The sequence below is a fragment of the Protopterus annectens genome, chromosome 2.part0, assembly GCF_019279795.1.
Source record: "Protopterus annectens isolate FY-2018-M chromosome 2.part0, PAN1.0, whole genome shotgun sequence".
Classification (NCBI taxonomy): Eukaryota; Metazoa; Chordata; order Ceratodontiformes; family Protopteridae; genus Protopterus; species Protopterus annectens.
Window position 1 is genome coordinate 1,007,360,417 of NC_056728.1, and position 26,365 is coordinate 1,007,386,781.

The 26,365-nt window shown below is 43.0% G+C and overlaps 1 protein-coding gene across 13 annotated transcripts in view; it reads left to right on the forward strand.

The window, feature by feature from the left end:
• LOC122793337 (PDZ and LIM domain protein 5-like) overlaps positions 1–26,365 on the forward strand; it is a 2,364,325-nt gene that overhangs the window by 1,616,426 nt on the left and 721,534 nt on the right. For 11 of the 13 annotated variants that reach the window (XM_044061256.1, XM_044061255.1, XM_044061265.1 and 8 more), the window contains one exon: positions 24,643–24,762. The exons of the other annotated variants lie outside the window; for them this stretch is intronic. In XM_044061256.1, the coding sequence (XP_043917191.1) occupies positions 24,643–24,762 (120 nt within the window). The remainder of the gene's footprint in view (positions 1–24,642; positions 24,763–26,365) is intronic. 13 annotated transcript variants of the gene reach the window in all.

Below are 26,365 nucleotides of genomic sequence, written 5' to 3' on the forward strand. Positions count from 1 at the left end.
ACCACAGATGCCTTCCTTCTAAGGTGGGGGAATTTCGAAGGGAGAATGTTACAAGGTACATGGTCAGACTTAAGGCCAATCTTCAAACCAGTATTTTACAGATGAGAGCGGCCCACCTCTTGTTGCAGGATTTCCAGGATTCCCTCCCCAAGGGTGTGATCACCATACAGTCAAACAGTGTGGCTGTAGTGTGGTACATCAGTAAACAAACAGGAACCCATTCTTACCCCCCCCCTCCCGTGTCGAGAGGCCGTGAGAGTTTGGCAGTGGGTGACATCTTCACATTGTTTTCTGATAACAGCACACATTCTGGGGTGTTCCAGTGTTCTAGCGGACAAGTTGTGCAGGACTGTCCTAACTCCTTACTAGTGGTCCTGCAGTCCAGCAGTGGAACTGCTAATTTTTAGACACTGGACCCAGCCTTGCTGAGATCTATTTGCCTCCTACCTGAACAACAAATGCAGCAGTTACTTTGCCTTGATCCCTCTACAGGGTCAATCACCAAGAGATGCTCTAGTCCACAACTGGCCCCCCAGGCTCCTGTATGCCTTCCCGCCATTACCCCCTTGAACAAATTCATTCAGAAAGACAGACAGTGCAAGGCCAAAGTAATCCTCATTATCCCTTTTGGCCCCGACAAACATGGTTTCCCTTTCAGTGGCATCTACTAGTACATCTGCCATGGATGCTGGATCGGGTACATGTTACGTTATCGAAATTTTAAAAGTTTGAACGTCAAATGGTCGACAACATATGATCAAACTTTTAAAAGTTTGAACGTTTAAATGGAGATCTCCGTACAGTGTAGAATGGGAAGATTTCCCTTTCCTGCACTGCAGAGCAATCTTGGAGTTGATATATTTAAAGAGCAGTGGGGTGCAGGGGGGCTTGCCCACCTGATTAAAATGGTCAGGTAGTTTTTTTCTGGGGGGGGGTTCGCTTTTTGAACTTTTAAAAGTTCTATCGTATGGCTTTGACCATATGCTGTTCGAGCTTTTAAAAGTTTGATAACGTAATATGCACCCACTGGATCACTTTCTCACCTGTTCGGACTGCTTCCACTAGACTAGACTACCATGAAACTAACTGCCAGGTTCCTCCAATTTTGACTGTATCCAGAGATTCCAAACTTCCCAATTATAATAATAGCCTTCCAGAAACCTACTACAAAGAAAATCTACAACAGTAAATGGAAAAAGTTTTCATTTTGGGAGATTGCATAGGGCTTGGACGGATACTTTGCTCCCATTCTATCTATCTTGGAATTTTTAACTGAACTCTTTCAGCAAGGATCTAGCTATTCTACCATCAACGTTCAGATGGCAGTGATTTCCAGCTTTCATACTGGACAAAATTATGTTTCTGTGACTTTCTTAAAAATTCCATAAGAGAAACCTTTCTGCTGCACCCCTCCATTAGAGATGCGGTACCTCCATGGGATATTATATTATGCTGCAGGCCCTAACTCAACCTCCCTTTGAACCTGCGGCTACTGTAGATATTACATTTTTGAGTTGGATAACAATTTTCTTAGTTGCTATGACCTCTGCAAGGTGAATTTCAGAGTTAAAGGCACTGTCATGTAAGCCTGCATACTTTGTTTTCCATAAGGATCAGGTCTGTCTCTGAACTAATCCTTTCTTCATCCCAAATATGGCATCCTTAACTAACTTCAGTCAATCCATAGAGTTGCCTGTGTTTTTTCCTAAGCTTTCAAACAAAAGGGAATACATTCTACACATGACAGATGTGCACTCAGATTCCAACTTAGATTCTGTCTGCTTCGAATAAAAAAACTTTGAAAGCCTGATCGACTTTTTATTTCCTACTCTAATTCTAGGCTTGGATAAACTGTTACAGAAGTTACTCAGTCCAGATGGTTATCAAATAGCATCTCCTTTGTCTGTGCATCAGTCGGTTTACAGTTACAGTCCAAGCCTAAGGCCTACTCAACCAGAGCAGTGGCTACCTCCACAGCCTTTTCCAAGAGACTACCAACTGATGATATTTGTGCAGCAGTGACCTGGTCCACTGTGCATACCTTTGTTACTCACTATAAGCTGGATGTACATCCAGATCTCACTCTCCTTTTGGCTCCATCCTCAGGAATGTTCTTCCTTGATACCACCCTGTGAGATGGCTTGGGATTCTGTCCCATATGTTGAATCGGACGAAAATAGACAACATTGGATAAAAAGTTATGAACTTACCATAGTGATAGATCCATGTTGTCTGATTTTCATCTGGTTCAAACCCCCCAATTATTTTGTATGGATAGCTTTGAGATGACCAGGTAACCTTCCTTCTACACCTTGTCTGTCACCAATATTGTCTAATACTATCACATTATGTTAACTGTCTTACCTGGTCCATTTCCATTTTCTGCATTTAGAGGCTACCTTTTCCCTTTAGTAGGTATACACTTTTTCTATAGAGCAAACTCAATCTGAGATATTAGAGTGCAGTACAGGGAATTATGGTTAGGGGAGGAGGCAGAGCGCTGCAACCAGTGAAACTTCTAATTTGGTGCCGAGGTTGGAGCTGACATCCCATATGTTGAACCTGATGAAAATCACAGCATGGATCTATTGTTGTGATGATCACTTTGGACTGAAGTAACTAAATAATTAGATTTGCATGCCTTTCAGAAAATGCATGCCAACACAAATCCTGTTATTCTAGCAACTTTCTATGTTTATAAAAGCAATGTTTAAAATCTAGCTTTGGTTCTTTGTTTCCAATTATTTTAGGCTTTGTCCACATTTCTTGAGCTAAGAAGTTGAGAGGTATGCTTTTAGAGATGATTTATCTTGTCAACTCTATTCTCTAATGTCCAAAACTAGCTACTGTTATTTATTCTTTGTTGAGAAACTAGAACTTGAACAATCTCTGTTGTGCTGTGTGATGCTTGTATTTTTAACATCTGTAAGGAAATCATATCAGGAGTTATATAAAACTAATGGCATCATTTTGCCATTGTAGCTTTTCAAAGATTGATGGTCATTTTCATTACCCACTAAATATTAGGTGTCTTTTAAGGTGATAGCAATAAAGAGGTAAGAGTGTTTTGTTGTACAGGTCAAGTTGCTGTACTGTAACTTAAGGAGGATTATCCCAAAGAAATGGGAATTCTGTTTATGAAGGTATATAGAATCTGTACTAAGCTAGTATCCCTGTCTAGTATTAATTTATTTTAAATGTTATTCGCCAACAAACCTGTTTCAGTGGGTCATATAAAGGTAATAAGAAGTTATTTTGGTTTGTAAGGGTAACTTGTATTTCTGCAGAAAGACCTGTCTTTATTTTGTGAGTTACTTTAGTCAGCCATAATTTAAGTGAGCTAAAAATTCAATAGCCATTTTACATAATGTTGAGAAAATGGAATATCCCAACCATTCTCTTCTACAGAGAGAAAATCTAGTGGGCATATGTGGCCCTGATTTTAACTATAGATCACAGATACCCTTTCCTTTAGCTTAAACACAGTGAGAACACCTAGGCATCTGACTCTTCTTCAGGTGGCCTTTCATTTGACGTTACTCTGTCTTTCATGAGAGGGAATTTATAGTAGTAAACCCATGAGACTTCTGTCCCATGCAGAAGAGAGCCATGGAACTTCTGGGGTTTAAGCCTCCAGACTTTACTATTCCTCCAGGCCAGTAAGCCCTCTAGGATGTTAGCAGTCTGTTGCCAGACTCGCATTCTCCAGCCCCAGGGAAGTTTGACCATTTTTAGAGTACAAGGTCCTCACAAATTTGTGTGTGTGTGTGTGTATCTATCTAAGAACTGTAGCAGATCAAGACACTGTATATGTGGAATCTGTAAAGGGTGCTAGATATGAAGAGAAAATTAGTTGATAGGTATAGCAAATAGTGTATGTATCAGCAACCCTGCATTTAGAGCTCCTATTTTGCCAGACCCATGTCTTCAAGTACCAAGAGCTTGTCCTCAGATGACTGTTAGAGAGCTGTGAGGGATTGCAGGATGAAGGAAAGAAGGCTGCCTTGCTCCATCAGTTCTAGACCTCCTTGCAGCTAGGAAACCATTCAGTAAGTATATCAGTGTAGTGCTGAAGAAGCAGCACCCAGGACTGATGCTACAGAGTCCATTCTTAGAGGACTGTCTTGGCTAAGGACACTGTCTCACGATGTAAATTTGTAGCTGATGTTCTTCATCTCACATTGCTGCAGTCCTTACTTATGGGTAGTCCGCTGTCCTCGGTCGGCCCGAATACCAAAGTATTAGGCTGACGTCGGTCATGGCATGACCGATATCCTTTTGCGCATGGTCCGATGCAGGAATTCAGATGTCAGAAAAGAATAATTGTATTTCTTGTGGGAAACAGATAGGGATTACCACTCACTTTGTATTCCTTGTTTGAGACCGAGCACGTGTCGGTTTTGTGCTAGGTTCATAAAGCTCTATAAAATGGTTAGATTGCGCTAGGTTAAGACAAATCTGGTCCATTAGAAGCTACAGGGGAACAGGTGGATCCGGCTGAAGTCTGGATTGAGACTCAGGGAAACTTTGATTTTGCAAGAGGTGGCTTCACAGGACTCAGGGTCAGCTGAAGCCTCACTCACAGGTTACTATTCTCTACTGTGCCTAGGGTGGTTAGGCCTTCTGCTACTATTTCTAAGGCTCCTTCTAAGGGCAGGTCTGTTTTGCCTTCCTCTGGTGTCAGTCCTGGTTCCTCAGGGTCAGTGCCTAAAAAGCACATGCTTAAAATGGCAGAAGATTTGATTACTTTAATTCGAGGTTCTATGCCCCCTCCTGATAAGAGGCCCAGGGTAGAGCTAGAGTTGGAAAGTTTGGAGCAGGCCTCAGATGCTTCAGAGTCTCTGTGGAAGACATTCAAAGATTTTCTCCCTTATTGGTGATCTGATGCAGAGGATTCCTCCTTCTGCTTCTCCTCCTGAGGATTTTTTCTTTTCAAACTTTGCATTCCATGAGGGAGCATTTTAAGTGGGAAGGAGGATTTCTCTCTGATTCTCGGAAAAGGCTTAGGGAGTTTTGTTTTACCACAGCATAGACCCTTAGCTATACCTCCAGTTTTGGATGTTGTTCAAGATGTTTTCGGAGGCTTCCCTTAATCCAGATTCTGTGCCCCTGCACCAGTCAAACCAGACAGGTATTACAGGGGTGCCTGAGGCTCATAAATATCTGTATAAAGTCAGTCCTAGGGCAGACCCAGAAACTATTAGTCAGGGGCCTAAGGGTGTTAGAGCTTCTGTCCTCTCTAGAGGAAGCTAGAGCTTTGGATAGATGGGGTAAGAAGGTGTATACCTCTTCTCGTTAGCAATGAGGGCTTTAAATTGCCAGTTTCATATGTTGAAATATCAGAATTTCCTCCTTTTCAGCTAAAAAACTAAAGTGGATGCTTTAGCAGAGGGTATTGAGTGTAAAGAACTGCAGGATTTGGTACATGTCTCTGAACAGGTAGGCAAGCATTCTTTACAGTGTGGCTTTGATGCTTTACAGCTTCTTCTAGGGTGGCTGCCACTGGTTCAGTTATTCAGGATCAGAATTTGTCTGAGCATGTTAAGACTAGAATTCTGGATGCCTTTACAGTCTGAAGTTTTGTTTGGTCCTCCTGTAGAGTCTGTATTAAAGAAAATGGAGGACAAGGCTAAGTCTATGCAGACTGTTAAAGATTTTTGCAGGTGCAACCTCAAAGTTTAGTAGAAATTGGCCTACTAAAGGATGGACTTACTTCTTCTGATTCTCAGTCTAGGGCAGATCTACAGAGTTCCTTCAGACCTAGAACATGGAAGTGAGGGCAGGGGCAACAGGCCCAATGACCTGCATTTTCAGCTGCATTCCTCTTGCCTGGCAGCTCCTTTGGAGGAAAGTTAGCACTTTTCAAGCAAAACTGGCTTTTAGTCACCCAGGACAAATGGGTATTGGACATTATAAACTACAAGTTTATTTCCATACATTGCCTCCTTTCAAAGGATGCCAGATGTTCCTCCTCAAAGGTTAGAGGTCACAAACAAACAGATTTCTTTACGGGGAGCTATACAGCCAGTTGGATTCTATGTTTCTAGTTCCAAAGAAAGGGAACACGTGGCCGATTTTGTTATCTATCCTCAACACTTATCTGGACATTCCAAAGTTCAAGATGCTGCTGCGTTACAACAGCTTTTACCTCTGTTGGGGAAAAGACCACTGAACTCTGGATCTCAAAGAGGCTTATCTTCATGTTCCTTGTTCACAAAGGTTCTGGCTGCAGTGATAGGAATACAGATTTATCCTTATTTGTGTTAAGATGCCTAGGAACAAAGTCCAGTCTAGTACCCTCTCAGGACATGTGCTTTCGTGTGAGACACAAACAAAGCCTTTCTCTTTATTTCCATCAAATGTCTCTACAGTCCAGGCTGACTGCAAGGACAGTCCTTCAAGCCTTGGGGTTCATGGCATCTTGTATTCTGGTGCTTCCCAATGCCAAACTGCATATGAGGAAGCTTCAATGGTATCTCAAAATGTATGGACACAACACTGCCAAGATCTAGACACTGTCATTCAGATAATACCTTGCATTCAGAAGGAATTTTTGTGGTGGGCTCAGGAATGTCACCTAAACAAGGGAAGTCTAGCGACAGATGCCTCGACAAGGCTTGGGGAGCACACTCAATGAAAATGGGTGTGCAGACACGGCCTGTCTGTCAGATCAACATTTGCATATCAACTTGAAGAGGAGATGTTGTAGTCCACTTTGCATTAATGGCTTTCAAGGATTTACTTCACCCAGGGCAGGTGTTGATTCAAACAGACAACACTACTGTCATGTGGTACATCAACAGCAAGGGAACCCATTCATTCCCACCCTTTGCAGGCAGCGATGATGATTTTGTGGAGACTGCTTCTCAGTTTACACCTCAATCAAGGTTTTTCCCAGCAGAGCACAACTCCTTAGCAGATGTATGTTGAGCAGACAAATAGTGGATCCTCACGGTGGGAGTGGATCCTCATGTATTCCAGCAGTTGACAGTGTTATGGGGACTCCAGACATAGATCTGTTCCTTCTCCACTAAATTACCAGTTGCCAAAGTTTTGCACAAAAAGGTTTCATCACACAGCTTGGAAGGTGGATGCTCTATCGTTCGGTTGGAACAATCTTCATGTCTATGCCTTTCCACCTCTGCCTCTCCTCCCCAAGGTACTCTTGAAGGCCAGACAAGACAAACCATCCATGATTCTGATAGCACGGATTGGTCTCGACAGCACTGGTACCCACTTCTGAGGAGTTAGTAAGGGGCCTCCATGGCCTCTACCTTTAATTCCATCTTTGTCAGGAGGGCAGTCACTTCCTCAATGTCAGGATTCAGTCTCTGCATCTAACAGCTTGGCATATTCTGTTTTAGACCCTGGAGGGTCAGCTGCCACAACAAGTTTTGAATGTTATTTGGAGGCCAGAAGGCTAAGAAAGTTTATGCTGATAAATGGAGGAGATTTTTATTTGGAGCAAAGAGAAGGATTTTGATGTTTCAAGCCTAATTTAAGTGCTTCTCTTCAATATCTTACTGAGTTACTGGGCAAAGGTTTGTCTTTCTCCTATAAAGATTCATGCTGCAGCCATTTCTGCTCACTATGATTGTGACCCTCCTTTATTCTCTCTCCTTTGTTTTGCAATTTCTTGGGCAAAGAACATAAGACCCCGTGAGCTCTACTCTCTCCTGCTTGACCTCAATTTTTGTGTTGGAAAAACTTACTCTACAACCTTTTGAGCCTGCAGCTACGCGAGTTAAAGTATTTGTCTTGGAAAACTGCTTTTTGTTGGCCATTACTTCTGCAAGAAGGGTTTCTGAATTACAGGCCCTTATGGCAGTGGAGCCTTTCCTGATTTTTCATAAGGATAGGGTATCTTTGTACTAATCCTTCCTTTATGCCTAAAGTGGTTTCTAGTGTGGCCTTAAACCAAACTATTCATTTGCCTACTTTTTATGCAAACCCCCAAAATAAAGGGGAAAAGATTTTGCATACTTTGGATATTCACAGGCAGTTCGTTATTATTTGAGCAGAACCAAGGAGTTCAGACAGTCTCAGCAGTTGTTTGTTTCTTTTGCTTTGGGTTCTCAGGGTAAACCTGTTTCAAAACAAACTATTTCTAAGTGGATTGGGTTTTGTATTTCTTTCTGTTATTCCCATCATGGTAAGGAGATTCCGGCTGGAATCAGACCTCATTCCACTAGAGCTACTGCCACCTCTACTGCCTTTCTAAGGGGGGTAGCTACAAAAGATATTTTGGAAGCAGCTACTTGGAGTTCAGTACATACTTTTTCTAAACATTACCACCTTCCTCTTTATTCTAAGTCTACAGCTGGATTTGCCACTGCAATATTACAGGGCATTTTAGCAGCCCCTAATGCTTTATGATTTTGCCATCCTCCCTTTATCGTTGCTTTGGGATTCTACCCATAAGTAAGGACTGCAGCAATGTGAGATGAAGAACATAGTACAGTTTTGTACCTACCATAAATGTAGATGTTCGAAGATCCACATTGCTGCAGTCCACCTCCTTCCCCACTGTAGTTTGGCATGGTTATATGGTTTGGGTGATGGTTGTTGTGGGGCCTGTTTTTGGGAGGTATTCTGTTTCTGGCTGTGGCCTTTCTTTTTAGGGCCTTCTGACATCTGGGGCAAGAAAAGACTGAGGATATGACGTCGGTCATGCGCTTTTATACCCTGACGCTCTGATGTCAGATCTGGGCGCCCATGACCGACGTCAGCCTAATACTTTGGTGATTCGGCCACCGAGGACAGCGGACTACCCATAAGTAAGGACTGCAGCAATGTGGATCTTCGAACATCTACATTTATGGTAGGTACAAAACTGTACTTTCTGCACCTCATTGGATAAAGCACTGTTAGGATCCAAGGCTCACAATGTCTTCAAAAAGCTGGAGGACAAATGGATCACTAGAGAATCTGTTAATCACATGTTCCACACTCCACTGCATAAGTACAGCAGCAACTGTCCAGCAATGCAAGGACCATTTTTTATTTTGATGTATTTATTTTATTTTGTATATTTGCTTATCAAGTAAGCTCACTGGACACAGCTGTCCTTTTTCAGGAGTGAACTGGAAGCCCTGTCTGGTTAAGTGACTTACTTAGAGTTGCACAGTAGGCAAATAGAAGCGGAAAATTAAATCTTGTACTCATAACTACAGGAAGCAGCTTGTTAAGAACTCACTGCCATAGTCATCTGTGCTATTTGCTAGACTTGTCTACAGAAAGCCAAAAAAGGAAGCAAACCAAAAGGTAAAAAGGCTTATCTGAGAAGAAGGTGATTGTAAGTGTCAAGCGGGTCCACAGGGTCTTTCCAGCTTTAGAGAGCAACTGTTGCTACAACAGTTCCCCTCTTCAGCTTCCAAACCTCTACCTTCTGTTAACTTCCTTCAGTCCTTATCCTGTGATAGGAGTCATATTGCCTACAATCCTCCAGCAATGGAGAACCATAAATAGAGACAGCAGGATCCTGTGTATAAGTTCCAGGACTTGTACACTTCATTTCTACACAAGTCCACAAGGCAGGAATCCGCTAAGATGTTCTTTGTGTTTCACTGTTGCATTCATCACACTTGGGTAATCTGCCTGCAGATAGCCCTCAGTTGGCCCAAATACCAGAGACTTAGTATTTCTGCGTCGGTTGCTGTCGCTTCAGGACTGACAGCAGGTCGTCAGAAGTATAAAAACAGGTAGCCAATGCCATTACATCAGTCTTTCTTGCAGAGGAGCCCAAAGCAGAAGCAGTTCACATGAGTGCTGTTGGGCCGCTACCTGAGTTTTCGTTTCCGAATTGAATCATCCTGAAGTCTTCTAAAGCTAAGTACCCCATTGGGGACCCTTTTTTCTTGCTCTAACCGATGTCAGAAAAAGTTAACAATTGTCTCACCTGTGGAAAGCAAACACCACACTGAGATTTCCATTCTTACTGCGTCACCTATTTAGGCTTAGACCACGAAGTACCTCGCTGTCATTTTTTGTGCTTTGTTCAATGCCTGAACTATTCATCATCAGGCCCTTATTCTAGCTAAATACTTTCATTCTCGTTCTCCGTATTCTGAAATGGCTTCGGTAAGCCATCCAACTACTGATCTTCCGAAAAAAACATAAAGATAAAGACAGAGACAGACTGCACAGGTCCAAAACAGATAATGACGTTTCCGTTAAGCTAGTTGCCAGTTCGCCAGTACTCAGTGAGGCGTTTCGCAGCCCCGATGCCCTCTTCGATGGATTCGCAGGCTGCTACCAAGATGCGTTCTGAGTCTGGTATGACGCGAGACTCTTATTTGACTACGGAACCTGCTGATATCTCTACCTTGGATGGCTCCAGAGCCGCTGTGCCGGCACCGGCTTCTGAGGAAGTTCTTTGCATTACCGATATTCGACACAAATGTACGTCTTCTTTCGCATCTTCAGTTCTCTGTAAAACTACCAAGTTTCTAAGGCCAAGTGTATGACCTACGCCTAAAAGAAAGATGACCCAAACTCCAAGTGCCTGCTTCCTTGCTACAGTCACAAATGTTTAAAATGGCAGAAAACCTGATCTTGCTGATTAGGGAAAACCAGCCTTCCCCTGCTAAAAGAAAGAGACCTGTCCCCAGCAGCTTTGACTGACCCAAGAGTCCATGACTTATGAAGACATGCCTTTATCTGCCTATGAGAATTCTGATGCAGAGAAATCCATTCCTTCTGCTTCCCCTCCAGAGGAATTTTCTTTTGGTGAAACTCTACATACTTTGAGAGAACATTTCCACTGGGAATGCCAGGATTATCCTCAAGTCAAAAAAGAGACTCTGGGAATTTTTAGACTTACCACAGCACAGACCCTTAGCTATCCCTCCTGTTTTGGATGTTGTGGATGATGTCTTCATGGAATCCAGTCTAACTCCTGATACTTCACCCCCTGCTCAAAGGAAACCAGACAGGTACTACAGAGTCCCTGACTCTCACAAATTTCTTTTCAAAAATCCTACTGCTGACCCAGAGGTCATTTCCCAAGGGCCTAAAGGAATAAAAGCAACTACAGCTAAGAATCCCACCTCTTCGGACAGGGATTCTAGAGCTTTAGACAGATGGGGTAAGAAATTATATACCTCTGCAACTATTACCATTAGAGCATTGAATTGTCATTTCCACATGCTGAAATACCAGCAACGTATTATGGAACTTGTTAAGCAAAAATTATCTACTTTTCCTAACTGTGCAGAAAATAAAGATTTACAAGAGCTTATGCATTCTGCAAACCAAGTCAGCAAACATACCCTGCAATGTGGGTTTGATGCCCTAGAAGCATCTTGCAGAGCAGCAGTCATAGGTTATATACTTAGAAGGCATGCTTGACTTAAGGAGCAGACCTTGCCAGACCATGTCAGATCAAAATTACTAGACGCTCCTTTGGACAAGGACAACCTGTTTGGCACCAGAGCAGAAGAGGTTCTAAAAAAAATGGAAGAAAAGGCTAAATCTATGCAGACAGTCAAAGATTTTTTGCAAGTGCAGCCTCTAAGATTCAGTAGGCATTGCCCCTCGAAACATTGGTCCTTTCCAGCCCCCTCAAGGCCATCTCAAACTAGACCCAGGGGAAATAGACCCCCCCCACACTACAATCTCAGGGTATGCAGAGATCTAAGCAATGGAGTACCTCCATTTCTAAAACAGGGAGTGCTAAGCCACCCCCTTACGGAAATAATTCGCAATGACTTCTCAACTCCTCTCCTCACATCTACCTAATTGCTCATGCCCCTAGGGGGAAAACTTGCCCACCATGCAAAAAACTGGACCTCAATCACCAACGATCGATGGTTCCTCAACATAGTATCCCAGGGGTACAAATTTTATTTCCACACACTGCCAACTCCAAAAGGGTTCCCAGACCTTCCACCATACCAGTGGGCAGAGGCACAAAACCAAATTCAATCCCTGCTTTCCATAAGGGTAATTCAGCCTGTTCCTCCAGAATAGATAGGCCAAGGTTTTTATTCCAGACTTTTCCTGGTACCCAGAAAAGAGGGCAGCTGATACCCAATCTTAGACCTTTCCATTCTAAACACATTCCTGGTAGTACCAAAATTCAAAATGCTCATCCTACAGCAGCTTCTCCCTTATGCTATCAAAAGATGCTTGGTTGGCCACCCTAGACTTAAAGGAAGCCTATCTGCACATCCCTATCAGGGACTCATGCAGGACATATCTACTTTTCAGAGCAGGATCTATGCATTATCAGTTCTCTGCACTTCCCTTTGGCTTATCCATTGCTCCCAGAGTCTTCTCAAAATGCCTGACTCCAGCCATTGCCTATTGCAGACGGAGACAGATTCAGATTTACCCTTACTTGGACAATTGCCTGATTCAGGCAGACAGTCAGGATAAGCTGTTGCAGCACCTGAGATTTGTAAAGAACCTTCTAACCTCCCTGGAGTACACTATCAACGAAAATAAATCAAAACTAATCCCCATTCAAAAAATATTATTCCTGGGAGCAATCTTGGACACAGCATCCCAGATGGCATTCCTTACTCCAGAAAAACAAGCCTATCTGACAGGCTACTTCACTTAAATGGCCACCAGAACCCAGGTATCTGCAAGGAAAATCCTGCAGGCTCTAGGGTTCATGGCCTCCTGCATTCTGCTAATTCCATATGCCAGACTGCATATGAGGAAACTTCAGTGGTACTTAAAAAGTCTTGGGTGCCAACATTCTCAGGACCTGGAAACTATAATACCTTGTCTCAGGACAGAGTACCTTTGGTGGGCAGCAGCATGCAACCACAACAAGGGACTTCCCTTTACATAGCCCCATGCTGCCCAGACCCTAACCACAGATGCATCAGACTGTGCCTGGGGTGCACGTCTGGGCGGCCAGTGCATTCAGGGCCACTGGAGCCCAAACCAAATGCACCTGCACATCAACCAAAAAGAGATGCTAGCTGTTCAGTACTCTGACAGCTTTCAGATACCTCCTCTCACCAGGACCCCTTCTGATAAAAACTGACAACACCACAGTGATGTGGTACATCAACAAGCAGGGGGATCCCACTCTTATCCACTCTGCAGGCTAGCCATTACCCTGTGGAACACAGCCTTGGCTATGCAAATTCTCCTGCAAGCTGAATTCCTGCCAGGCAAACAAAACTCTCTGGCAGATGACTTAAGTAGAAATCTTCTAGACCCACACGAGTGGCAGTTAGACCTATACACCTTCAGCCTTCTGACACAGAAATGGGGTACCCTGAAGGTGGACCTGTTCGCCTCCCCCTACAATCACCAGCTCAGCAAATTCTGCACCAGGGTACCTCACAGCAAGGTCTGGAAAGTGGATGCCCTAACCTTGCAGTGGGTAAACCTCTCAATCTATGCATTTCCCCCTCTGCCTCTTCTTACAAGAGTGCTACTCAAGATAAGGCAGAACAAACCAAGGGCAATCCTGATTGCCCCAGACTGGCCACACCAACATTGGTACCCACTTCTGCGCAGTCTGCCACTGGTGCCACCATGGCACCTTCCTCAGATCCCAACCCTCCTCACTCAGCAGGAGGGACAGATCTTGCACCCCCAACTGCAAACCCTGAACCTTGCAGCCTGGCTCATTCCTTGAACTCTCTTCCACTAGCCAGCCTAAGCAAGCAGGTGCTGGATGTCATTTGTGAAGCCAGACGACCCAGTACTAGGAAATCCTGTGCTGATAAGTGGAAAAGGTATTGTTCCTGGATTCTCTGTAAAGGAACGGATACAGCACAGCCCTCCTTACCTCTCATCCTGGACTACATAACAGACCTACTACACAGAGGCCTATCCTTCTCTTCCATTAAGATCCATACCTCTGCCATCTGTGCTCATTACAGCACTGAGCCACCTCTCTTCTCTCATCCTCTCATTAAACAGTTCCTGAGAGGGGCCAACAACTTAAGGCCACCAAGAGCAGCCCCCACCCCTGCTTGGGACCTTAACTTTGTGCTGGAAAACCTCACGCTACCTCCATTTGAGCCTGCAGCGTCAGCAGAGTTGAAATTCCTCTCTTGGAAAACAGCCTTGCTTCTGGCCATCACCTCAGCTAGAAGAGTGTCTGAGCTACAAGCACTTATGGCTGTGGAACCCTTCATTATTTTTCATGCTAACAGAGTCTCCCTCAGGACCAATCCTTCTTTTATGCCCAATGTGGTAGCCAGTGTGGCTCTCAACCAATCTATCCTTTTGCCCACCTTCTTCCCTAATCCTCAAAGTAAGGGGGAAAGTATCCTGCACTCTTTAGACATGCACAGACAGCTCAGATTCTACCTTGAAAGGACTAAGCCCTTCAGGAAATCTGACCAGTTACTAATTAGCTTTGCACCAGGAGCAGAGGGCAAGGTCATATCAAAACAAACCATCTCCAAATGGATAGCACATTGTATCCATTTCTGTTACAAACACCATGGGAAACCACCTCCTCAGGGGGTCAGAACGCATTCCACTAGGGCAACTTTAACCTCTACAGCCTTTCTCAGAGGAGTCCCTACAAGGGACGTTCTGGAAGCTGCTACTTGGAGTTCTGTTCACACCTTCACCAAGCATTACCACCTGCCTATCTTTTCCAAATCCAAGGTGGGTTTTGCAACAGCAGTCTTGCAGAGCATTCTAGCCAGCCCCAACTCTTCTTGACTGCCTCCACCCATTCTTCAGCTTTGGGAATCAATCCAAGTTGGCTGCAACAGTGAAACACGAAGAACATAGTACAGTTGTGTACACTTACCGTAAATGTAGATGTTCGAGTGTATTCACTGTTGCAGTCCTGGTTTCCCACCCTCCAGCCCCCTTGTCTCTCTCTCTCTCTCTCGCTACTTCTCTATCTCTCTTACTCATCCCTTACTGGGCTGTTGGTATTTACTTTTTGCTGGTGGTGTTTTTTCCACCATAACTTAGCTCCCTATTTGGGGGCTCCTGACATTTGGGGCAAGAAAAACTGATGTAATGGCGTTGCCTGCCTGTTTTTATACCCCTGATGACCTGACATCAGTCCTGAAGTGACAGCAACCAATGCAGAAATACTAAGTCTCTGGTATTCGGGCCGACTGAGGGCTATCTGCAGGTATATAACCTAAGTGTAATGACTGCAACAGTGAATACACTCGAACATCTACATTTATGGTAAGTGTACACAACTGTACTTTCTAAGGAATCATAAACGTCTGGCAAACTTAGTCCTAGAGGAAATGCTTCTACTGGTCACTATGGAAAAAGAACTCAAGCTTCAAGAGGGAAAAACCTGTCTTATTACAGGCTTCTCATAGCTCTAAGAAGAGATGGTCATTGGAGACCCAGTCTAGATTTGTCAGTTCTGAACACATTTTAGAAATCTGTAGTTTCAAAATGTTCACGCTGCATGCACAGATCCACATGTTAAGCACCCAGATACTCAAGATAACAGTTGTTGTGTCTTTCGGCTTTTCCCGGTTAGGGGTCGCCACAGCGGAACTCCGGTCCGCTAATGATTGGTAGTTGATTTTTACGTGCCAAGTTACCAGCCCTGACGCACAACCTTCAACGAAGGTACGCCCATTCATGCATGTCTCCACGCAGATGATGCTCTAGCTGAGAATCGAACCGTATAGCGTCTTACTGTAAGGCAACAACGCTACTGCAGCACCACCACCGCAGATCAAATTTCCCAACCTACATATAGCATTTTTCAGAGGCCACAAATTATATGTAAGGTTTGTGGCAGGGGAATTGCACTTATGTCCTTGCTGTTTGGTTTAGCTATTGTGTTAAGAGTATTTTCCAAATGTCTGGCTCCATTGATAGCAGCATGCAGTGCCAGGGTCATAAAGATTTACCCTTACCTGGACAGCTGTGTCATCCAGACCCATTTCATACAGGAAATGCAGCTGTTAATTATAAATACACTTTGCAACCTTAGCCACTAAAAATCAAACCTGTGCTGTAGCCGTAGGATAGTCTTCCTATGGGCCATCATAAAAATACATTAGCAAGATTTTTCTTGCAGTGCAAAAAAGTGGAAGCCCTGACAGCCTTAAAAGAACTGCAACGTTGGGTGATTCATATTATTCAGATGAACAAAGGGATTCATCAGACTGTTATTATGGATGTCTCAGCTCAAATGTGGGGTGCTTATTTCCAAGGTCTAAAAGTGCTGGGCACCTGGGATGAAGCAAAAAAATGTGCATCTAATCCTGAAAGACATACTAGCAGTTCAGTATGCCCTTCAGGTATGCAGAATGGCCTAGGTACCAGGTACTGCAGAAATCACTGACACCACCACAGTAATATGGTGTAACAGCAAACAATGAGGGACTCATTCTGACCATCTGTGCAGGCTAACCTTGCCAGCTTGGGAACTCATGCCTCCTTTGCAGAGCCAGACTTTGGCAGAGCCATGTGGTTGGATGCTGCAAAGAGAAATGTTTTTGAACCTAGTGAACAGGTGGGGAGTTCAAGCATAGACCTTTTTCCTTCACTAAGCAGCAAATAGATGAATAAATTCTTTTCTAGAGCATCTTATTTGAAAAATGAGGTAGTGAACACACTTTTTTTTACAAACTGACGAGATCTGTTTTCAGCCTAGCTTCATATAGACCTGCTTAAGTTTTAAGCCATGAATATGCTTAAGAAATGGCAAAAGATGTTGAAAAATTGATAGTAACGGTCATTGTGGTTTTGTGGAGGGGAGGTAAACATTTTACAATATTAACAGAACAGTGAGTTAAAATTAAGGAGAAGCAGAATGCAAGAAAACACTACGGTGTGTCTTAATATAATGTCAGATGAGACTTTATGAGCAGGGCAATGGTAGCATTCCCATTTCCTGATAGAGTTTGTGTCTTTTGGCTTTTCCCAGTTAGGGGTCGCCACAGCGGAACTCCGGTCCGCTAATGATTGGTAGTTAATTTTTACATGTTAGGGGTATATATGAAAGGTCAGGGACAAGAATTAAAATGAGACGCATCCTCTCTGACTAGCTGTTTTTAAACAGAGGAGCAGGGCAAGGCATGAGTGTCATCTTTCCTGTTTATTTACTTTATGTTTAGAGCCATTGACAAAATAAGGGACTCACAAATTCAAGGATATGGTATGGTCATCAAGAAAATGTAGCTTTATTTGCAGATGATATTATTTTGCACTTGAAAATTCCAGAAAAAGACATGTTGGTGTTGTAGGACATTTTGAGAAAGTTTTGTATCTTTTCTAGATATAAAATTAAAGAAGATGCAGTAAAGGCTATTGCAGTAAGCTATGTACCCACACATGAATTGATGCAGAAGTTACCTGTATTTGTGGGACATGATAAATGAAGTATTTGTTTGTATTTAAAATGATTTTTGTTATGGGAGCTAAGGATACGTGGGAAGACTGAACAAAAGGTAATATAAAAACTGAGAAAATGGAAACTCTTGATTATGGTTATAGTTAGAAAGATACTAGGTGTGAAACTGTTTGTAGTCACTTTAGTTTTATATATAGGTCAGGTATATTTTTATCAGCTGTGGATGATTAATAGAGGTGAAAGAACTTATTTGGGAGGGGAGGAGGGCAAGAGTTTAGTGGTGTAAGTTGATTCTGCTCTTTGAACAAGGTGGTTTATATTTGCCTGATTTGATGGGATACTTAAGAGCTATGCAGTGAAGACTTGTATCCATAACACAACAGGAGGTTATAAATCAAAGGGGAAAGGAATGATGATAAAACAGGGGAGTTCAAGAAATAGAGAGCAGGATTTTGGATGCAGGTCCTTAAAGAGAAAACAGCCATGCAGATTATTATATTTGGAAAGTATCAGAAAGTATTCTAAGAACTAAGCAAACACGAGGATGGAAAAAGGGAATTTTGCCAGTAGAGATAACTATAAGTAGGGCTATAGAAAATAGGCAGGAGGGGGCTTGAATTTACCAAAATAAAAATTGGCAAAGGAGCCAATGTATTAGGAGCAAAAACTACAGAGAAATATATTAGAGTAGGATGAGGCCAAGTAGATGTTTGGACTGCAGTTTACAGACTGCCTTCCATGCCAAGAATTAGTAGTAAGTATAGGCAAAGAGAAAAGGGGATAGAGGAGTAATGAGTGAAAGACCAGCTCTGGTAGAGTTTTTAGGTACATCTTGAACAGAAGCTGCTATTGGTAATTAGTAGGACATAAAAAATATTGTATAATAGCTGTAAGAATTGGAGAAAGTTAGATAATAGGCAAGAGAAGGCTGGAATTATGTGGACAAAAACTGGCAAACGAGCCAATGTATTGGGATCAAATAACAAGAGAAGTGAAGGTACTAGTGTGAGATGGGTCCAAGCAGAAAGTTTGGACTGCAGGTTATAGATCGCCTTCCCTAGTAGGAATTGACATCAAAGTACAGTCAAAGAGAAAAGGGGCAGGGGGGTGCTTAAGTGAAGACCAGCTCTAATACAGGTTTTAGTGGAGTCCAGAACAGAAGCTGCTGTTTGAGGTTGTGTAAAATAGTGAACGATAACTAAGAATCAATTGTAGGAGGTAAGAAAAGCTTGGGAAGAGCAAAATTGTAAAGGCAATTTACAAAGAAAGAATGGAGGACATTGGTATGACTCCCAAATATGCAACAAAATCCAGAAGCTTTAGGAGTTTTGCTTGGAGTGTTTGCATTTTTATACCCCAAGCAGACTTCAGATCATTTTCCTCAGATAGATGGCAATTGTTAGAGGTATGATGGGGAAGAAAGAGGTAACTGGGAACGTATGTTTTGGGAGTGGGTCCTACTGGGCGTTAGCCTAGTTATACGTCTATTAATCTATGGAAGTGTGGTACTGTTGGCCATTCTGTAAGAATGTCTTCTGAGAGAGAAAAAGAAAAAAAAGTCACAGTAGATTCCCAGTTCTGTGTTCCTGCCACGCGGTAGCATTGCAAGCTAGTTATGAAAGCTGTAGGTTGAAGCCATGCTTTGCTGTCTGTAACATTTACTAAACACAAATCCTGGGTGTGAATTATCTGTTTGCACTAGATGGAATTCATAGACACCCAAAAAAATGACTGGGAAATCTAAAATGAAGCCACCATGACAAGAACCTCCTACCACCAGTGCAGATTTGCCCAGAAATGCAGTCCTCAGTACTCTACCATTGCCGGTTGTTCCTGCAACAGAATTCGCACAAGTTGCAGCCTCAATTCAGCAGCTTACCCTTTAAATGACTTCTTTTCAGTCAGAGTTGCAAACACAAGTGCAAAAGATCAAGCATAAAGTAACAATGACTGTCACAGACCGTGCGACCCAACTTGAAACCACAACACAGAACTCGTCTCTCTGGGTAGAGGAACTAGAGCATCAAGTTAGCTTTTTATTGGAATGTACAAATAAACTGGCAGGCAAATTGATGATCAAAGGAACAGGGGGCGGATTTACAGTCTCTGCATTATGGGTATTCAGGAAGGTGCTCAGAAAAAAGATATCATCCGCTTCTTACAAGCATGGATCCCTACCACACTGGCACTAGATCTTGCATTTAAGTTAAAGTTTGAGAAGGTGCCCAGGTCCTTAGCCCCATCCCCAGCTCCAGGTGCCCCCCCCACCCCATATTCAATTATAGTAAGTCTTTGTCCTTCCAGCAGAAAGAAAATGTTTTAAGAGCTATGTAGGAGAAAGGCATCCAATATATGGGGAGAAAAGTGCACTTTGACAGCAGTTACTCCAAGGCATTGTTAATAAAGCACAGGGAATGGCTCCAGATTATCAAATTGCTTAGAGATAAAGGCATATAAATAGCTGTACTGTACCCAGTTCAGCTTAGACGTGGACTTCCAGATGCTAAACATATGTTTCACACAGTTGAGGAGGCAGTTGTTTTTCCAAGGGACAAGCTTAAGCTGGATATCCCAGACAACATGGAGTTGGTTATCCAGCTTAGTAAAGAAGGCACATTCCATTAACAATTTTAGTATTACATCATTAGCTGGAGCTATTTTTTACATAGGACAATTAATCTTTACCTCCACCCTTCAGTGGGGGTCAAGCAGGCTAGACCCTCTCTTCAGGTATATCCAAGACAGGCTTAGAAGGGTGCTTATCTTGGTGGATAATCTTAACTGCCTTGCTTCCTCTGTGAGCACCACCACTTGTAAGCCTCCGCACCTCTCTGCATTAGCTTTGTTTACCGATGGATGGGTGCAAGATTTTTCATTAACAGATTTGAGATCATCTGTGCATCAGAGAGCTAATATCTGTACGCACAATTCACTATAGTTTAACATGTTTAGCAGGTTAGATTGGATTTATGTAGATAGAGTGGTGCTTGATGATCATATAGAATTCTCTACTGTCTTCAGCCCATATTCAGATCATGATACTCTATCCTGTTCTTTGTCACATTATGCCATTACCCCAGAGTATGGCATGTATCTTTGTATTACACTGGAAGGCCAGTTTTTCCCCTCGTTTGAGCAAGATGTTGCTCAGGAATTTCTAATAGTGTATGAAGGAAGTGATTCTCTGCCACATATTATTTGGGATGCTTGTAAATGTTAACTTCTTGTTACTTTAAGGAAAGAGGCCACAGTGATATGGAAAATCTGGCATAAGGATTTGGTAGTACTTCATGGTGAATAGCAAGTACTGGTTGCCAAATGTGGTCCTCACAGATCTGTTGCAGATAGGGAGGCCTTTAAGAACTCAAGGCAAGTATACAGGAGATATAACCCATAAAATGGAGATAGCAATACTACATTGGCTTCTAGATTACCAAGGAAGTGCAGAGGTAATGCTGCCAAGAGCACCCCCATGCTCTTCACAGAAAGGAACTATAGTGAAAAGCCCACAGTCCAAGAAGCAGTGGAGCTTTTTTATTCACATTTATAAAGGTGTTGATCTTCCACTGGAGCTTGCCAACCTACCTCAGCACTTGCATAGTGTTTTTGACGCACTACCAGAACACTCATAGTCCAAATGGTTTTCCTTGCAGAACCCATTTACAAAAGGTGAAACCCTGACTTCAGTATGGCACTTAAAGAAATGAAGAAAGTGCCAGGTCCAGATGGTTTGCCAGCAGAACTCTATAAGCAAGTCACTACACCAGCTTTTAGGCTTTACTGACAAGTCATCCCAGAGTTACCCAAGATGGTCTCACCACCTCCTTTGTGGAAGCAGTCACTCTTAGTCCCCCTGCTCAAACCGGAGAAAGACCTTATGCTTCCTGCTTACTACTGACTGATCTCTCTGCTATGTAGATAGTATGATATACAATGGCCATGTGGGCTAATTAACCCACAGCAGACATGACACAGTCATAGCAGACTATGAGGGGGTGCATAAGTGGCACCAAGCACAGAGACCAGGGCATGCACCGCAGACAACAGTGGCTGCAGTACTGATTTAGGCATGGCAATGAATTTGTATTTTTGTGGGAGAGACGGGGTGAACATCGTCTTACAGGGAGTCTGCCCTGACAGTGGGTTCATAGCTACAATATATATTGGATGGGGGGGGGGGGTACCACAACACAACACAACATTGGCCAGGTATTCAGGCAGTTTATGGGGTGGCTGGCTAGCATGCAGTCACTATAGAACATCCACAGTCAGCCATGTACACACATTGACACATGTAACCTGCACATGTACATGACATTTAATGGGTCTTGGAGAGAAGCAATGAATGGAAAAGTTAACCACACAGGAGACAGATGCATTACTGCCGACTCTCCACTTACTTTTACATGTATCCTAGCCAAGATAAAGCAGACAGACTAATTCAGGATCATGTGTAGCACTAAGCCCAGGACATCAGTGCTATGGGTAACCATGACAGAAGTGTACATCAGTTTGAAGAGTAACCAATATGATATTTCTTGCGAAGGACAAAGAACGAGATATTGTCATGGAAATGTCCACCACAGGAGATAGACAATTAACACAGAATAAGCTTGCAGAGATGGAGTAGTTTCTGGTACTGCTATCTGAGGAGGGAGAGTGGACTCTCCTGTCCAGTAGTGGCTTGGATGTGGGAGCTGGACTGGCTTCTGATGCATGAGTGCCAATAGGGGGATGCACCAGATTAGTAGCAGCTTTTGCTTTGCTATACATTACAATGTAGAGCATGTGAGGTAACAGTCAGCAAGAACATTCTGCATGTCTCTCTTACGGCACGTCTGGTCTGCAACACCCTGCACACAAAGTTATGCATGTATAGGTCCATGTGCTACTCGTAGATTTTGTCATACAACAGTATGCATATCAGGAGTTGTCATTTATTTTAGTTTTGCCACAGGTATATTAGTTTTATGCTTCTAGAAGTTCTACTGATGATGTGTCCAGCCCAATGGGACAGCACATGCCGGATGTCAGCAGTGCATCTGTAGATGATGATGATGGCATCATAAAGATGACTCACTTTGAGGTGACAGTGGCTCTGTTAACAGTGGGAACCAATCAAAAATCCCCCATGTACAATAAGACTGAGCAGTGTCAGGCCAAAACCTCAGCCTCACCAGTGTTTTGTGGACATCCTGTAACTGTGAGTCCCACCTAAGCAACTCTGATTTGAGTGGTTAGCCCACAGGGGAGACATGTGATGGAATTTGGTGCTGCCATGACTCCAGGTATTTCCCTGACTGGGAGCAAATTCTGGCATTAATCACATATGCTACTCAGTGATCCAAGCAGACAGCTGTTGCCCTCCCTTTTGGGGAAATGATGTGTGTGCTACAAAGCTTGTAGGATGACATGCAACACCTGCATGGCTGCAGAATGACCTCCAATGAATGCACAGTAATATTCACAGTGAGAAAATGGTGCTACTCAGATCAGTGGTGGCTAATGTGGCATCCTTTTTGTGTGTTTTTCTGCACCAGATAGCCATCTTCAGGTTTGCGTCTACAAGTCCTTCCATGGAAATGTTTGGGTACAAGGTTGCCTGTTATAGACCAGGAATACTCACATTATGCATACCATTCTTGAGACAACATTACTGCTGGCACTAACTGCACATACCACAACACCTGACCATGGCCAGTCACCTTTATATTGCCACTGACACTACTCAAGATCCACCTTGTGACACCTCACCAAGCTGCACATTTTCACTCCCTAAGTTCTGCACCATCACTACCCCTTGTGGGAAGATGGAACACTGTGCCTACACACAGCTGTTGCAGCATTTATTGTCTGTGTTTCCAGCAGAGTGCACCCAGTCAAGGTGTAGTCACACAGTTCTGTGTCATCTCTGCCATGGACCACATCAAGTCCCAGGAATGCAGGCCACCGTATTACATGCTGCCAGTGTTTGCAACACAGCAGCTGCACTGCTGGAAAATATGATTCCATAACTCCCCACAACCTGTTACCAGATTTCTTTAACCATAGCCCTGTCCCACAGGATAGCATTGTGCCCCCCCCCCCCACCTCTGCAAATGATGATGACTGTGGCCTGGCCACCCCCTAGTTTGAACTGGTAAGGTTTGATGCTCAGTTCAAGCAGTAGTGAGCAGTGTTGCATACCCAGAGTTTGATAATATCGTTTTATTCTGTGCAATGGCCCATAGTTATGGACTGGATGTTGCCCATATGCTATTGCCATGATTTATTGCACTTAACTGTGCCTATTCCACCTCTGGCTGGCTGCCCTGCTCCTCTTTTGCTGCTTCAAAACGGTATGGTGGGCCGTACTGAGATGGTTCCTTGCTGCTGTAATTGTTTCCACACAACCATTTTATACAATGTGAGGCATACTACAGATATCACAAAGGTCAGGTGAATGCTGAAGTGCCCCACATTATGCATCTAGGTACCAGAAGCATCCATTGCTTTGACCATACACCTGTTCCACAATGTTCCATATCTCTCCATCCACCGTTTTGTATGCTGTTTCTGTTATGGTCTGGAGGTTTCAGATGGGGCTCATCATCTATGGTTCCAAAACATATCCAGCATGCCCTGCAGCACACAATGGTAACATTATTATACGAGACCTGCTATCTTATTGCATAGTGACTGTATATAGTTGGCTGTGTACATGTCTACATGTGCACTTACCAGTTAGATGACCCTGTGGAAAGTCATCTCACATAAAACTGGTACAGGTTAGATGTGTGCTAGGTATAAAAATCATAGGAAATTTCTGGGTGCTACACAGAAACATAAGTGATACCCTGTGCATTGCACACCATCTAGCAGCTGAGGGAGAGGAAGCCATTCTTCATGTCTCTGACATGAGCTGCTTCTGTAGTACAGGATTTGATTCCTCCAGCATTCATTTGTAGGCTGTGTGACCTTGAGCAAGTCACTTAACCAGTCAGTGCTTTGGGGAAGTTAAGAATCTGGGCTAGGCTCCTTAATGGTCTCCTGGACAACATGCATAGTTAATACCCTTGTGAACTATGAAATGTCTAACATTACTGTCATATTCCAGTAGTTGATCTAATGCATAGTGGCTAAGAAGACAGAGGATAGTTGTCTGCATGGACATTTAGCACAAACCGATATTGTACGTTAATTTGTAGGTATTGCATTTGCTGTTGCTTAAGATCAGTTGAAAATGTCTTAAGTAGTAGTTCCAGTTTTTTACTCACTTTCTTTCTGTGCATTATTATCTTGTACTTTTTGCTGTTTGCTTTTTGCCCTAGCTCTCAACTGTTCTTATTTTATTTAGTCTTTGTCCTCTACTGTTTGCTTTTATTTTTTCTCAGAAAGTTGTTGGAAAATCCATTGGATGCTTTGCCAAAGTGTGCTCCTTATCCACCTCCTGTGATGCACATTCTTAAACTTGACAGCCAAGTGGCCACTCTTTCCAGAACGGCTGAAGTTAGGTAGAGATCTTTATATCAGCAAGTGTTAAGTGTGTCCCACAAACTAATAGCTTTTTAGTAACAGGAGAGTACTTTTTTCACCTTAAAGTAAAAGACTACATTTATTTTGTTTGGTTGTGCATGTTTTACTAATTACTTTAATACACAAAATAGTGTAATAGTGCCTGAAGTAGACAAAAATAAGAAAATCATTTGTTTAAAAATTGTTTTAGTATGTCGCAGTTTGTAAGAGGCATGAAGAATGTTCATAAATTGTGATTATACAGTTTTATTTTCCCATGACTTTATTTTCTACATCTCCTTCTAGCACAGTGCAATTGACCCCTCACCAATTCCTTGCTATCCCCTGGGCGCCACAGTGTGGCAGAAATTACAGTCTTATGAGAATAGCAAGGTTAAGCTTTGCGGCTGACTTGTTATGACTTAAATGGTTTCATATTTTTGCTGAATGGAACTGGCGTAAGTCATTGCAGTGAGATAGGGAAGTTGACAAGTAAATGCAGGCTGTTCTGCATTTCTTTTGTCTTTTATCATTGTGGTGCTCATGGAACAGTGTAAATGTGCAGTTATATCAAGGACAGAGATCATCTCAGGAAATCTGTACTGACTCACTGCACTCTTCAGACAACTGCTACATTCTTTGTCCTAATGTTAGACTGTGAGCAGTCACATTTCAGGCCAAGTCCTCAGGAAAGATAGCTACCATTTTGGTGTTCAATATTTTTCCCATCTAGGCATTAGTATCTTGAGTTCATTGCTTAGTAGAGAGATGAACAATGTCCATCTATGCCAGTGAGCCAGACCCTGTTATAAGTTATTAGGGTCTGGCTGTGTCTCTCTCATTTTATGAGTAACCTTTCTCATAGTTAAAATGAAAAGGTTCTTTTCTTCAGGAGGATGCATTTGTTGTACTTAATTGTCTAAGTGACCGTGGAATGTAAATATGGTTTATTGTTTGTGTGTTGTCACAGCTGGGATCCTGAAGCGGTCCCATGTGTTTCTTTAGCCTGCTTACACAGCTTCCTGAAGATTACAGCTCATTTTCCTGTCCTTGTATACCCCAAATAACTGGGGATGTTCTTCGTATTTCACTGTTGCAGTCATCACACTTGGGTTATCTGCCTGCAAGTAGCCGTCAGTCAGCCCGAATACCAGAGACTTAGTATTTCTGCGTCACATGCTGTCGCTTCTTCCATGACATCAGGTCATCAGGGGTATAAAAACAGGCAGCCAACACCATAACCGCAGTCCATCTTGCCGAGAAGGAGCCCGAGCAGAAGCAACTCCCAAGTGCCGGTCGGCCTCTACCTAAATTTTTTGTTTTCGAGTTGAATAATCCTCACGTCTTCTAAAGCTAAGCACCCCACTGGGCATCCTTTTTTCTTGCTCTAACCGATGTCAGAAAAAGTTAACAATTGTTTTGTCTGTGGAAAGCAAATACCTCACAGAGATTTTCATTCTTACTGCGTCACCTGTTTAGGCCCAGACCATGATGTCCCTCGCTGTCAGTTTTGTGCCTTGTTTAACGCCTGAACCATTCATCGGCGGGCTATCTTTCTCACTAAATTCTTTCGCTCTCTATCTCCATATTCTGAAATGGATT